This window comes from Otolemur garnettii, unplaced genomic scaffold (genome assembly GCF_000181295.1).
Source record: "Otolemur garnettii isolate 467f Iridium unplaced genomic scaffold, OtoGar3 scaffold00084, whole genome shotgun sequence".
Classification (NCBI taxonomy): Eukaryota; Metazoa; Chordata; class Mammalia; order Primates; family Galagidae; genus Otolemur; species Otolemur garnettii.
Genome location: NW_003852479.1, coordinates 7,635,207 through 7,650,003, shown reverse-complemented (window position 1 = coordinate 7,650,003; position 14,797 = coordinate 7,635,207). Strand labels below are relative to the sequence as shown.

Genomic DNA, 14,797 nt, shown 5'->3' with positions numbered 1-14,797 from the left:
CCCGCCAGCTCAGGTGTATGTGGCTGGTGCCTTAGCTGCTTGAGCCACAGGTGCCGAGCCACTCAGCTATTTTTTTGTTGTAGTTGTCGTTGTTTGGCAGGCCTGGACTGGGTTTTAACCCGCCAGCCCCAGTGTCTGTGACCGGCACCCTAACCACTGAGCTGCGGGTGCTGAGCCCAGTGAGAAGTTTTCTTACCAGAAGTGGAGATAAGCCCAGAGACACTAAGCTCTGAGGAGCAGCTGCAAGTTGAGCAGTGTGGTGTGGCCCTCAGCAGCGCTGTAGACTGACACCGCGGTCCAGAGGGCATTTTCCGTTCTGAGTGATGTGCTTGGCATTTGAAGGTCATAAATTAGAACAAGGTACAAGTGATACTGAAAGTCATGCTCTGATGCTTGAGAAAATATTTCTAGATTGTTACTTAAATAGCAGAGAATCTAAAATATTTCTAGATTGTTATTTATTGTAAATAACAATAAAATTGTTATATTTTATTCCTCTATATCTGTATGTGAAGGATGTATTATTGAAAGATAAGTTCATGAGATATAAGACCCAGTTAACCCAAACTTGTCACACGTGTGGCATGCTTGCAGGTGGCACTACAGACCTTTTCATGAAGGAAATGTACCACCTAGAGCAGCGATTTTCAACTGGTATACCGCAGAAAGTTTTAACGGTCATTAATTATTTTTGATAGAAGTTCAAAGCACAGTAGGTATATTCTTATTTTTTTAAATCAACATAATTTAAGTGTGCCATGGAAGTTTCACTACAGGGCTAAGTGTGCTTTGAGATTAAGAAAAGGTTGAAAAACACTGATCTAGACTGATGATGTTGTGCGGTTTTTACCTGACTCTTACTAGTTATTTCTGTAGTGTTATTTTTAGAGCAGAAATTACAAGCAAATTGCTCTGCCTGGTTTTTTTTTTTTTTTTTTTTTTTTTTTGGAGACAGTCTCACTCTGTTTCCCCAGGCTGGAGTGCTATGATGTCATAGCTCACAGCAACCTCAAATTCCTGGGCTCGAGTGATCCTCCTGCCTCAGCCTCCCAAGTAGCTGGGACTACAGGTGTGTGCCACAACACCTGGCAATTTTTTTCTATTTTTAGTACAGACAGGGTGTTGCTCTTGCTCAGGCTGGCCTTGAACTCCTTGAGCTCAAGTGATCCACCCACCTCAGCCTCCCAGAGTGCTGCAGTTATGGGTGTGAGCCACTGTGCCTGGCTGCTTTACCTGGGTTTTGAATTCTTTTCAGAATGCCAGCAGGTACTCTCTTCTGTAAGAGTGAACTTAAGATAACCATAAATAAAAATTATATTTGTCAGCCTTTATTTTGGATTCTCAGATCCAGTGAGAGTATACTGTGACTATTAGGATTAACATTTGATTATTACGTACTTAATTCTAATTTCCTTCAAATTCAGGCTGCCAGGATATTGCAGATGAGTTCAGAGCACAAGAGATTGATGGACAGGCCCTCCTCTTGCTGAAGGAAGACCATCTCATGAGTGCCATGAATATCAAGCTTGGCCCTGCCCTGAAGATCTGTGCACGCATCAACTCTTTGAAGGAATCTTAACAAAGACACGAACCTGTGATAGAGCAGCAGCTTTACTCCTCTCCAGCTGACTCATAAGGTAGAGGCCCCAGTTGGCCTAGAATGTTACACTTCCTCTGACGGATGGTCAAGCACATTGGGATGTCTGCATTAAATGCTGATGTTTCTGCTACAGATAGAGTAATTTATCATTTTCGTAATTAACCAACAGTGATAAAATTAATTTTACAGGTTACACGCAACATTGAAAGACTTGTTATAGAGGGCCATGATATTTTTCAAAGAAATGTGTTATACTAGATAATTTTTTTAAAGGTGATGTTTATCATTAATATAAAGGGTCCTTTTAAATGTAATGATTTACATTCTCCTCTTTGATTTGGTTTTCTTAGACAGTTTTCTACCCTACTAGTTTTCTAAAGGTTGTATGAGAGATATGGAATAATTTAGGAGTCCAGTGACAAAATTGTATGTGATGAAATCAGTGTGCATTTTTTAAAAAGTGTCCTGTAGACAAATACTTTGTCCATAAAAAAGAACTTGTGTTCTCATGTGAACAAGGCTGATTTGGAAGTCTGAAGAGTTGGTCTCTGTTCCCAGTTTGACCAGGAGTTTGGTTGAACTCAGAAAGTTGGTCATCTTCTAAGTTTTTGTACATTTGGAGCAGTGGTTCTCAATCTAGATCAGTTCTGCTCCCCAGGGGCAATGCCTAGAAACACTTTGGTGGTTACAGCTCTGTGTTGGTTCTGGGGAGGGTGCGGGAGGTGCACAGGATGCTGCTCGTGCCGAAATAGCCCGGCCCAAAGCATCAGCACCAAGGCCGGGAAGCCCTGGTGGTACTTGTAGAAGTGATAAGTGTTGTTCTTTTTCACCCAAAGGGATCTGTTTAAAAGATGAGACATAACAAGGAAAACATACACAATTGAAGTATTATTCAGATAGCATTAGTATTCTGCTGATTTTTTTTCCAGTTTTTTGCATATTAAGAAAAGAACCCCACAGAATTGGCCTGCCAAATAAGGATGAACACTTATTTAACAAATAGACTCTCAGAAAGTGCTGATTCACATTTATCTCCTGTATGTTGGTGCCCCTCTGCTCTGACAGAGGTGCACTATAGCTGTGCCTGTGAGCTGCAGGGCCTTTCTGGTGCGGGCTGGTGAGTAGTGGGCCTGGGTTGCTCCTGGATGCTCCAAGGCGCATGCGCAGGTCTAGCTGGAGGGTACATTCATTTCTCCGTTGTCAACACTTGCATGCCTCCTTCAAAGCACTCACTAAGTGATTTCTCTTCAGTAGTCAGATCTAATTTTTATGTACATGTTTAAGGGAAAAAAATTTAAAGCAGAACCTTTCACTGAACAGTGTTCCATAGAATTATGACGCTAAAACAAAGTAATGGGAGCTCTGAGAGCAGTGTGGTCCTGGACATCAAACATTCTGTTTGAGAGGATTATGGAGGTTTTATTTGAATCTTATGTCTTAGCTTTACTGTATGATTGAGGTATCTTAATAATTGAAGGCACACACATGTCTACTTGGAGAAGTTCAGATAAGTGGGGAAGAGAGGCCCTGAGTGTCATTTTCACTGCTCTTTTCAACAAGATTATGTTGAGCTAGTAAAGACTAAAGGTGCCACTGAAGGCATCACAGATACTATATTTATCTTTTGGCTTTGTGTACATTAGAGAATGTTGATTATTTTTATATAAAAATAACAGCGGGTAATTTTTTTAATCTTTAGATGCCTCTTATTTGAATGTATGCTTTGTGGGATTCTGTGTAGTGTTTTAAAAAAGATGTTTACTGATAGTTAGGTGTAGGGTTAGAATGTCATTTAAGGCTCACGTTCCAGACCTACAATAGCTCGTAGTCTGTGTTACATATCACATTTTTAATTATTGGATTAAACTTTCAAGGAAAGCTAGGTATTCTGTAATCAATCTTCATTTACTAGCAGTTAATCATTGTGACATTGTGTCGCACGCTTGACTTTCCCCTCACCTTGAAATTTCAGAACACAAATGTAAGCTAAGTCTTAGTAAGAGAGGCCCAGTGTATGAGGGGAGGAAGGCACAAAGGGAGAGCTTCCCTGGTGTTAAAGCTTTTCAGAGGTTATCCACAATTAGTACAGTACTGATTATTTGAGGACAGACTCCAGCAGTAAGAATTCCTTCCCACAACTGTATTATCTGTGGCCTTTGAGGTATTAATTTTGAACTGTTCTGGGTTCTCCTTTTGTTCACTCCCTCTTCTGATGTTGGTCATTTTGTGCTTATGGAAAGCCCCTATGCCTAGCACACTCTTAAATACCCAGGAGGGGCTTACAAGAGGGGTTTCTGTAAGAGAATACCTTATAACCTTAAATTTTACAATCTTAAAACTAGCACAGAAGTCCTGTTGTCCCCACTCAAAACATACCCAGAAAATGCACTTACTTTCCTTAAGTGAATTATTTTCTTTATAAATGGCTCATTTGCTATTAACCTGGTAGTTCTGCTAATGTAGCTGTTTTTCTAAGTGATTTACTCATCTTAATTTCAAAGCTTACATTATGTATAATGGTTATATAGATAATGCTAGGTACCTACCTCTCTCCTGAGCTTTAAGCACGGTGTTAGCATGATAATAGGCAGGGAGAGTATATTGCTAATTGTTTTAAGATTTTAATTGGGTGACAGAATGATGAGCAGAAGGGGAGCGTGGAGGTTCTACCTAGTTTTGCTATTTAAGTTTATATTTACTGACTTTAAACTGTTGCACTCTTTTCCCATTGGGAAAAAAAAACTGTAAGTTTGAAATTTTATTTGCTTTAAGCCTTAGGTTCTTAGGAGAGTTAAACAACTGCAAATTGGTTTATAAAATTTTTTTATGTGACATTAATATTCATGAAGCCTGTGCAGGCATGTGTAGGGCACAGCTGTGCAGCTGTGAGTAATCAATGTATTTTGAGACGGAGTTGTCCTCAAACCTGTCACCTTCTGTTACCAGTAGTTGTGGCATGTAACTGTTTACCTGGTGGCATTTTAATTTGCTGTGGAATCCTTGTACGCCTCTTAGTCCTGGCTTAAGAGCTGTTGCCCAGGAGCAGAAGGTGGAGCAGGGACCGAGATGTCTGTGAAGTAGCTTGTGGAAAGAGGCGGGTGCAGATCTGCCGTCTGGTTAGTGGAGAGCCTGCGTCACCCCTCATCAGGTTCTGCTCTTCTACCTAGTTAGAAATAGAAGTGACTTTTTAATTAGTTATCCCACTGTTTCTTGGTATGTTGAAACACTTAAGACTGTATGAAACAAGTATTATTGTGACCAGACTTCTGAACAGTTTGTGACATGGTTACTCTTCATGTATCAGGTATAAAGTTATAATCAGACATTTATTCACAAAATAAGCCTTAGCTTGAAGTCTGGTGTAGTGCCCTCTCACTGTCTTGTTCTGGTAAAGGTGTCAAAGTCCATTCTTCTCATTTCAAGGTTTGGTGCCCCCATGGCACAAGTATGGTCCAGGGCAGTACAGTTGCACACGTGAATGGCCGTGAAAGAACAAACCATTACAGGTTAATGTAAATGATGCTGAACTCACAGCCGTATCCAGTGGATAAAATCTGGGAACAGACACATTGTTAAAATGTCTTAAAGATATTTTTTCAACCAGAGCAGCCTGGTTATGTTGTGTAACTTAAAGACTAACCCTTGGGCAGTTAGAGGAACATGGCGGCCTGCTGCGTTGATCATGAGCTAAAGGTGCTGGAGGGCCTCACCCCAGCATCTCCCCTAAGGCCTCTGATAGCTCTAAGAAAATTTTGTGAAAACTTTCTTCTTAGAGAAACCTTTTCCTGAAAACCCTTAGAGAGGATTTTGTATTAAGGCTAATTTTAGGGAGGGAGGCATCTGGGGTAGGACTGTCTGTTACTACCTAATAGTCATGTTTCAGTAAACCTTCAGGCAGTGGGAACTGGCCACCTGTGCAGAATGTGTGCTTGTGCAGACACAGCTTGTGCCCCATGTCTGGAACTAGTGAGGCCTGTGGGAGGGGTCCTGGGTGGAGACGCCAGACAGGAGGAAGAGCATTCTAGGTCCAAGAGGAGCAGGTGAGCTAAGTGGAGCTGTTCTGTGTAGATGGCGCCTCTCCCAGCCGTGCGGAGGAGTGACTTACACAGCAAGAAGCAAGCTATAGGTCTCACATGTCAGGATTGGCCTGTCCTCAGACTCATCCTTTCACATTCTTCATCAAGTGGCCTCTCCTCAGAGATGTGGATATTAATAGTTCCAATGATACATAAGTTACTGATTTTTGATTTCTGAAAAAGGTGACAGTTTTTATAGTTGGAGAAGATTTGTCAAATTCAAAAGTTGTTGTAACTGAGTTGTCAGAGTTACACAGAGTTTCCATTTTCAGATAACCACAGTTGAATCAATCTTGTAGATTGTTTTAAAAAGGCATTTTGCTGTGAGGCTGTGTCAGCATCTGAGAGCTGCAGGTTTCTCTTCTCCAGTCCTGCCGTCAGGGAAGCGCGAGCTTTCCTCTGCCTCTGGTGCACGGCAGTGTGGATCATCCAGAGACTGGTTACCCACCTGCATCAGCATTGGTATTTTATAAATCTGTTTAGAGCATTTGATTTCATCTCAAAATTGTGATTCAACTCGGATAAGCACAAATACAGTGTTAGGAAAAGTAAATATGCAGTCTTAACTAAATTTAGTTTCAACTTGTTAAGAAGTGCATCTTTTAAAAACTGGGAAGATACGAGAAGTTTGTAAAATGCGTCACTGTCGTCTCCTTCACAGGAGCAGTAGAAGGCACTTCATTAAAAAAATGTTTTAGATTTAAAATTAGATTACCTTCTTTGGAAAAAATGTTTCCTAAATTTAAGAAATTTCAAAGTTTTGTATATTCATCTTTAGAACTTAGTGTATTTTAAAATTATACTATGAGAGAAAGCTTTTGTGGCAGTTGTCAAATACTAATACAAATATAATTATTACCATCATATTCCAGAGAAAAACATTTGGCTTTTTGTGAACTTTTTCCTCGTGAACATATGTGAAGAGGGAGCCCAGGCCCTCCCTTTAGACTGGAAGCCCAGCTCCCCGTCAGACACAGGACAGGGCCCCACAGACGTCCTCTCATGGAAACTTTGTTCTGTGAAGACAGAATATTTCCCACAAATGTTTTGCTTTCCTCTTTTTTATGTAGCTTGTGGATATTTCATTTTATTTAAAGACAAGAATTTTTTCTTTTTTGCAGTTTTTGGCCAGGGCTGGGTTTGAACCCACCAACTCCAGCATATGGGGCCAGTACCCTACTCCTTTGAGCCACAGGTGCTGTCCATTTTAAAGACAAGAATTTTAACCTGAAATGTTAAAGAGGTACAAAGCCAAGTCCCAGCTGAAAGCTTCATACCTTAGCAACGTTTTCCTGCTGCCTTTCAGAGGTGCAGAATTGCTGTCAGTGAGGGTGGCGGGGCTCAGTGTGAATCCACACAAGGAAAACAAGATGTGGTGTTTAAAAGCAGCATCGTAAAGAATGAATTTTAATTTGGAAAAAAATTACTATACTTTTAAAACACTATTATGCTAGGGTGCCGGCCCCATATATCAGAGGTGACGGGTTCAAACCCGGCCCCAGCCAAAAACTACAAAAACAAACAAACAAAAAACACCATTATGCTAACATGACGTAATCTTAGTTGAATCTGAGTAAGGTACTAAGTCCTCCTAGATCACCTGTTTAAATGGACTAAAGTAACTGTCTTAAGGACTGAGGATTGCCACAGCCCATCAGCCTTTATGGAGCATCAGTGGTGGATCCACGACTGGTAGAGCTTTAATGGACAGTGGGGAAAGACAGTGAGGAACGCTGGGACTTCTAGTCACTAGTGAAATCAATACCATCTTCTTTTAGAAAGAAGTTTGTGGTCTTGCTGTGCTGTTCAGGCTGGAGTATAGTGCTGTGGTGATCATAGCTTACTATGGCCTCAAACTCCTGGGCTCAAGAGATCCGCCTGCTTCAGCCTCCCAAGTAGCTGGGACTACAGGCACCTGCTGCATTTCACTAGTTTTTGTCTTTTTAGTAGAGACAGGGTCTCACTCTTGCTCAGGCTGGTCTCAAACTCCTGAGCTCAAGGGATCCTCCTACTGAGGCCTCCCAGAGTGCTGGGATTACAGGCGTGAGCCACCATGCCCAGCCCGTAATGGGGTGTTTTTAAAGTTGCTCCTATTTAGTTCTCTCCTTTTTAGTGGTTCATTTTATAATTAAGAACTTCTGCTGAAAGGTAATTATTTATTAAGCGTCCATTTCCCAGGTCATCTACAGTGTTCTCTGAGGATGAAGGTGGAACGTGCACATACAAAAGCACGTGAAGACGCTATCTTGAGTGCTGCTGTGAACTGCTGAACACGCAGACGCAGGCACTGTTGTCCGTGCGCTGCACATGTCAGCAGGCCGTGTTCCTCCATGCTGTGCAGCGCACGTGACTCAGGCTGGCAGGTAGGGGCTTCCCAGAGGCCTCTGTGGCTTGGTGTGGACAACTCACTACCCAATGCACTGACCACAGACTTGGAACTGAAGAGGCACTTTTTATGCATTGGGTAAGGATTAGGCTTGATGAATCTAAGGGGTCTGCATCACATTACAGTTCCCATGTTTCAAATCCTGCTGTCACTTGATCATATAACTTACTAGGTTACAAAATTAAGACTACCCGTTATAGTTGGAGGCCATGTGGTGCCTGTATTCCCAGCATTGCTTTGACGCTTGAATCTCTCCGCTTGCTGCTGTACAGGGTGTGTGGCAGATGGCACCTCTGTGTACATTTGTAACTACAAAAGCTGTTTGCTCAGTATTGGTAGTGTAACAACTTCCCAAAACTGATACCTCTCAAAGGAAAGCACTAGAACAGGCTTATTGTTTGTTTTGGTTAAAGCAAGAAAGATTAGACAAAATAAATTTTATTATATTTTAAGGCTATTAGAATATCCACCTTTTAAAGCTTTGTGAGGATCAGCAGTGGAAAGCACGTGTGTTAGGTAGTGAAGGCACGTCCTTTAAGATGCAGAATTGGTGAGCAGGAAACACCCCACACTGGGCTCTAGGAGCACTCGGGGAGAGGCCCCGTTAACTGGGTGAAGGGCCCTCCTCACCGTAGGATTCTGTGAGTCATACTGTGATTCCTCTATTAACATAGCTTTAAATATTAACTTCAATTGATACTAACATTCTCCACAGAAATATAAAATTTTAAAACTTTTATACATCATAGTTGCAGGTAGGAAAATGTCCCAATAACTGTTGAGTTAGAGTCGATATTGGAGTCTTGCAACTAATTGAAAACAGGAATACTAACATCTAAGTAGTCAAACAGTCTTGAGTTTTAAAAAAATTCTTCCAGGGTACTGATTAAAAATTACTTTTAAAGTGTACCTAATATCAATTACATACTTTCTGTGTATGTAGTCAGTTTTAAAAAGTCAACCGAATACGTAAAGATGGTATAATTTTAGAATTAGAATATTTAAGTTGTTTAAACTAGATTCCTAGTCATCTTATTCACAGGCTAGATCTTTGTTTTTCCCATAAGGAAAAAAGAAGTAAGTTCCCGAAGCTGTGCTCGCAATCCGGGGGCTTTGTGCTTGCAGCGAAGGCTGATTTACGCTGGTGGACGCTGACGGTGGGGGCTGCATTCCAACCCTCTTTATGAATTAGTACTTTTATAGTTCTTAACCTCTCACTAAAAGTATTTTTTGTTGGTATTTTAACAAAAGCAAATTATTATGATAAACTTATTTTGTGGATGCACCCAGTGCACGTTAACTGATTTTTTTCATTCCTCCCATTGTTCTGAAACAGGACTTTTCATATTATTAAAACCTCAAAAGATGGTCTCCCACGATGAACAAAGCATCACCAAGGGGAAGAGAAATTTTATCTTTACAGAAAACAAATGTTAAGATTATACAGATGTATTCTTTACATTGAATATTGTATTAAAGTCCTCCTGACAGGAAGTAGTTTAGCACTCTTAGCATTAGAGCTCCTAGATTGGTGTTGATAGCTGCAGTTTTAAAATGTATAACCTGAGATGAAGTTAATTTTGCATTGTAAGAGCACATCTGATCTATGTAAAAAGTGTCCATTTGGTGTATTTTTTTAAAAAAGCAAGCACTTTCATATTGACAAGTAGCATGTGTATGAATTAGCTTTTCATATCTGTTGTCTGTATTCAGTGAAGTAAAATTGAGCATTCAAATGTTTGTTGATGGCAACATTAACTATTAAAGCACCTTATATTCTGCTGCTTCAACTTGCTTGTAATTGCACCTTTGTTAGCCGCACATTTTCACAGAATATTGTTGTAACATTGCTTCATGTGGGTCTGGAAGATGAGTGGGCCTACAGGATCATTTATTTATATTGTTTATATTACAATAATATATTGTAGACCAGTTGTAAGTTCTTTTCTTTACAAATAAAAGCCTCTTCCATTTGGCTAGTCTATTGAATAATTTCTTTTTTAAAAGCTTGTGAGACATGGAGAATCTTTTGAGCAAACAAGCAGCCTGTGGGGCTTGCGATAGTCTTCTTACGTGAAATCCGCAAAGAGTCTAAATCTGTACTAATTTAAGTTCAGTTTTAACAGGTTTTGGACCTGTGTTGTGGCCAGTTAGAAGGCAGCACCTTCAGAGGACGCAGCAGCTGAGAAGGGAGGGGCGCCGGGTCTGGCTGCACCACTCAACTGTCTGAACACCCCGGCTGTGCCCTGGAGCACAGGGTCATTTCTGCTGAACTTTGGATACAGTTGGTTGTCTACACTATGCATGAGGTTTCTTTTTTTTTGCGACAGAGTCTCAAGCTGTCCCCCTGGGTAGAGTGCTGTGGCATCACAGCTCACAGCAGCTTCCAACTCCTGGGCTCAAGTGAGTCTCCTGCCTCAGCCTCCCAAGTAGCTGGGACCACAGGTGCCCGCCACAACGCCCAGTTTTTTTTTTTTTTTTTTTTTTTTGGTTGCAGCCATCATTGTTGTTTGGCGGACATGGGCTGGATTAGAACCGCCACCTTAGGTATATGTGGCTGGCGCCTTAGCCACGTGAGCCACAGGCACCGAGCCATATGCATGAGGTTTCTATAGAGTGAGGTGATTTTCTGTTTTAATAGTGTGCCACTCATGACAGTGGCTTCTCTTCCCTGCAGTGTTCTGTTAACAGACCCAATAACAGTGGGGGCAGTTCCAGCAAGGCCAGCCATTACCTGGGATTAGATTTGAAGGTAGATTCAGTTGGAATGAAATGACTGTTGAGCTGTCGGCAGCCGTACAGGAAGACAGCCTGGTCCAGTGTCCTGGAGACTCTCCCAGTACTTTACCAGTTCGCTAGAAGGGCTCAGGTTGGTATTACTGCTACTCCATTCCTAATTCTTCCCCAGCTTATCCCTGTAGGTGGCTGGTGTTGACTAACAGACCTGTGTGCTCAAGTCAATGAGTTTCTTCACTACAGGACTTTGAAGCCTTGAGATGTTCATGGGCATTATACATTTTCAAATGACAAATAATTAGGAAACTTTTTTTTTTTTAAAGATAGAGTCTCACTTTGTCACCCTTGGTAGGGTGCTGTGGTGTCATAGGAAGCACTTCCTGAATCTCAGATATTATCTGTGTTCTAGCACACTGGTTTTAGGACATTTTTCACATAAAGGAAAGTAATCCATTTGTGGATCACAATTACCTGTGCATTGTATAAGGGTAAGTACTGTTATACACTCATATACATGCATGTGGTTAAAAGAATATGTGGGTCATGATGTAAAAAAAAAACAATCTTACTATAAATGTCAAAGTTAAAAGCCAGCACTTTAGGAAAAGGTAGGTTTAGATTATGTAATGTGTTACTGTTTGTAAATGATCAAAATCTATGTAGCTTTTTCAAAAAGTGACTTCACATTCTGTTACCACTTATTGTTTTACTCCAGCGATTATGGAAACCTGGCCATGTCTGGAGATGGTCTAGGGAAGGTGCCACAGGCTGCTGGTGGGCAGAGGGCCAAGTGCTGCTGAAACCTGTATAATGTACAAGGAAGTCCCCTTCTCATCTAGAGATGCGAAGCCTCGCTCACACAGCACGGGGCACCGTTAACACGATTGTAAGTTACAACTAAAAACCTGGCATGTCATGGAAAGGCCCCTAGTCATTCTCCATAAAGTGTAAAACCCTTTTATTCCAGGAATATTGTATTAAAAATTAGCTGAATCTATTTTAATGGCTGTTTTTTTTACAGCTTTATTCAAATTAATATGAGGGTACAATTTGTACAATTTTTAGGTTTACATTGTTCTCACTTCCAGGGTAAAGTTCCATTGGTAGAGGAGCCCCTCACCCAGGGGGCGTGTTCTACACCCTCACAAAGTGCACTTTAGGTGAGATCCCACCCCATGCCCTGCCGCCCCCCGCCCCAACTGGACTATAATAGTGTTTTATTGTTCTGAGGAAATGTAATTGTTTTTATATATATATTTCATATTAGTATGGAGTACACTGGATATTTATTTTTCCATTCTTTCGATACTTTACTAAGAAGAATATATTTCAACTCCATCAGGTAAATGTAAAAGATATAAAAGTCTCTGTCTTTTTTATGGCTGAATGATATTCCATGGTATACCATAGTTTGTTGATCCATTCATGAGTTGATGGGCACTTAGGTTGCTTCTATGAGTTGGAATTATGAAATGAGCTGCAAAAAATTAGCTAAATTTAAAATGAGCTAATCTCCTTACACTGAAGCTTGAAACAAATCGTTTTAAGAAAGTATTTTTTATTTTCTGGCTGGATATGATAAAACTGTCTAAGTTTATATCTTGAGGTAGGCAGTGAAATCTCAGATTTACAACAGTTTATGTTCAGAAGTTTTGGGGGTAACACAAATAGAAGTATGGCCAAATGTTAACTCATTTCATTTTTGTGTTACTAACAAATTTTTGTAACGTGGAGTGTTCTTGAACAAGTATAAAAACTTCTTGGAATTTCTTTTTAAAAGAAAACATTTTTTAATAAGTATCATAGCTCCAAAAGACACATTCTAAAAAGGTAAGGGAGTTTCAGTTCATTACTTTACATGTCCTGAGTTTTTCCATTGTAAAATCTTAATTTTTACAGTTTTAATTGGTTTTAACATGGCAACATACTAAATTATTATTGAGATGGGCTTTTCCATTTGCCCCAAATTAGGGATTATCAGTGGAATGAAGCAGCACTTCCAGCTGACGAAGGGATCCACAGGTAATGTGACGTGTATTAAATTAAGCTTATGACAATTAAACCAGTAAACTGTGGCAATGAGGAAGCTGTTGACAAAGTACAACCAGGGAACATTCATCTCAACATACGCTGGGATCTGCACTTGGAGTGACAGGATGATGACCTGAAGCAGCACAAATGGGAACCAGGTACCAAGAAAACAGACAAGGAGCTTAGACAGGAGAATCTTTTTAGAGTTCGCCATGTAACTAGAGTGGGACAAGAAAGGAAAATACAAGATCGTCTCACTCATATAGGACGTTATCCTGATAGCCCGTACCAGGGTGATAACTTCTGACCAAGAGGTGATCAGTGCCACAAGTAAAACCCCCAGCATGGACCAGGACAGCCAGGAACTCTGGCTGCTGATGTAGAAAGGACAGGGATGAGAGTAAGCACTCCATGTCTTCAGGGCCCGGGAGACACCTGGGCTTCCCAAAACGTAACCCAGGACTGACATCCAAAGTAAAACTATCGTAAGGAAATAAAATAGTGTTTGACACTTAAACGAAAGCTTGGTGGGTTTAGAGAAATTCAGGTAATAATCCACACAAGCTATCAGGACAACTGGGAAATGCAAAAAGCCGTAAGTAAAGGAGATAATTTGAGTAAATAGGCAGATGTGGTATCTAGTGAACCTAATGCCTAAAAGTACAAAGTCCCTGAAATAGGATATGACAGAAATGTTTACTAAAAGTAAAAGATCAACAAATGCTAGAGAAATGCAAAAATATTCCATAAAATTTTGACAGGTGTTTTTTCTCCTCATGCCTAGTGTGAGGACATTCAATATTATTTTCCCAAGTAGGATCAAGAAGAGCAGATAGTTAAAGTCAAGGGGCTGGTGTGTCTGATGTAACTGGTATGTCAAAGAGCAGTTCTCTGAAGGAGGAGCAGTCATCATTTTAGTTAAATTTCAGAGGACTGCTGGAATACAGGTGATGCACACGGCTTTGCTTTATTTTTCATCCCTGCAAAAAAAAGTGGCAAAATCTTGATGTTAATCTTGATGTCATCTTTGTTTTAACACTTCATAAAGCAAGCATCTCTAGTCTTAAAAATCTAATTTAATTCATTTTCCCAGATAGTTAAATAGGAATTATATCATCGTCATACTTAATAGAATACAGAAATGATGTGTACACCCAAACGGTCCAGAACCCAGATTTTTAAACCAGAATATTATATATTACTAATGTCTATAAAAGGATAGGTTTTAAAAACTTGTGAAAAGAAAAAAATACTTCATCTACTGGAGCTAAAATGCATGCCAAAAATAGCAGCTTGACAGTAATACTCTAAACAACCACTGATGGCTTAACACCCAGCCCCACTCTCCTAGACTCTATTTCTGTTAGTGAAATTTAGAGGCTATACTTACTGGGTCCTTGAACACAGCAATTTTCAAAGCTTTTTAACTGCAAGAGTGTTCACATAAAATCTTTTTTTTCTTCTGAAGCTTAAAGGCTTAAAACAGACGATTCAGCTGAAAATAAGAACACAGGTAAAGGAAAAAAGATAAGTTTTTATCTTCTGTGTGTATCTTTCAGGTTGGGCCCTTGGAGAGATGAGGGAATGAGGGAAGGGGCAGGACAGTCCGGAAACTGAGACCACCACAGTGCAGGAGGAGCTGGTGCTGGAGTGACAGCTGCATTTGACAGCAAGAAAAGGAGATGATGAAAGAGGTCAGAGCAGACGAAACAGGAAACCAAGGGCAGGGAGGAGGGTCAGAAATCTGTGAATGAAAAAGCAGAGTGGGCCCAAAGTTACTTCTACAATCCTGTTCAATGTTCATAAATAGCAAAACAAACTCAAAAACTGGGGAAGGATTAACCTTGATAGAGGATGAGGGTTGGGCACGGTGGTTCACGCCGCTGATCCCAGCACTTTGGAAGCCTATGGTGGGAGGATTGCTTGAGGCCTGGCAACAGTGAGACCACCTCACTGCAACTATGAGAG

The 14,797-nt window shown here is 40.5% G+C and overlaps 2 protein-coding genes across 5 annotated transcripts in view; one reads left to right on the top strand and one right to left on the bottom strand.

Annotated features, from left to right (window-relative positions):
- Positions 1-6,347, top strand: part of PHC3 (polyhomeotic homolog 3) — an 84,620-nt gene extending 78,273 nt beyond the window's left edge. For 3 of the 4 annotated variants that reach the window (XM_023516008.1, XM_023516007.1, XM_023516009.1), the window contains one exon: positions 1,425-6,347. In XM_023516008.1, coding sequence (XP_023371776.1) covers positions 1,425-1,579 — 155 coding nt within the window. In that variant the 3' untranslated portion in view covers positions 1,580-6,347. The remainder of the gene's footprint in view (positions 1-1,424) is intronic. The other variant, XM_003794657.3, reaches the window with a different exon arrangement.
- A 6,275-nt stretch (positions 6,348-12,622) lies between these two features.
- On the bottom strand, positions 12,623-14,250 carry GPR160 (G protein-coupled receptor 160). The gene is made up of 2 exons (XM_012808121.2): positions 14,220-14,250; positions 12,623-13,809 (listed from the first exon to the last, which is right to left on the bottom strand). The coding sequence occupies exon 2, from the start codon at positions 13,740-13,742 to the stop codon at positions 12,726-12,728; it is 1,017 nt and encodes a 338-aa protein (XP_012663575.2). The 5' UTR covers positions 13,743-13,809; positions 14,220-14,250; the 3' UTR covers positions 12,623-12,725.
- Between the last annotated feature and the right edge of the window lie 547 nt (positions 14,251-14,797).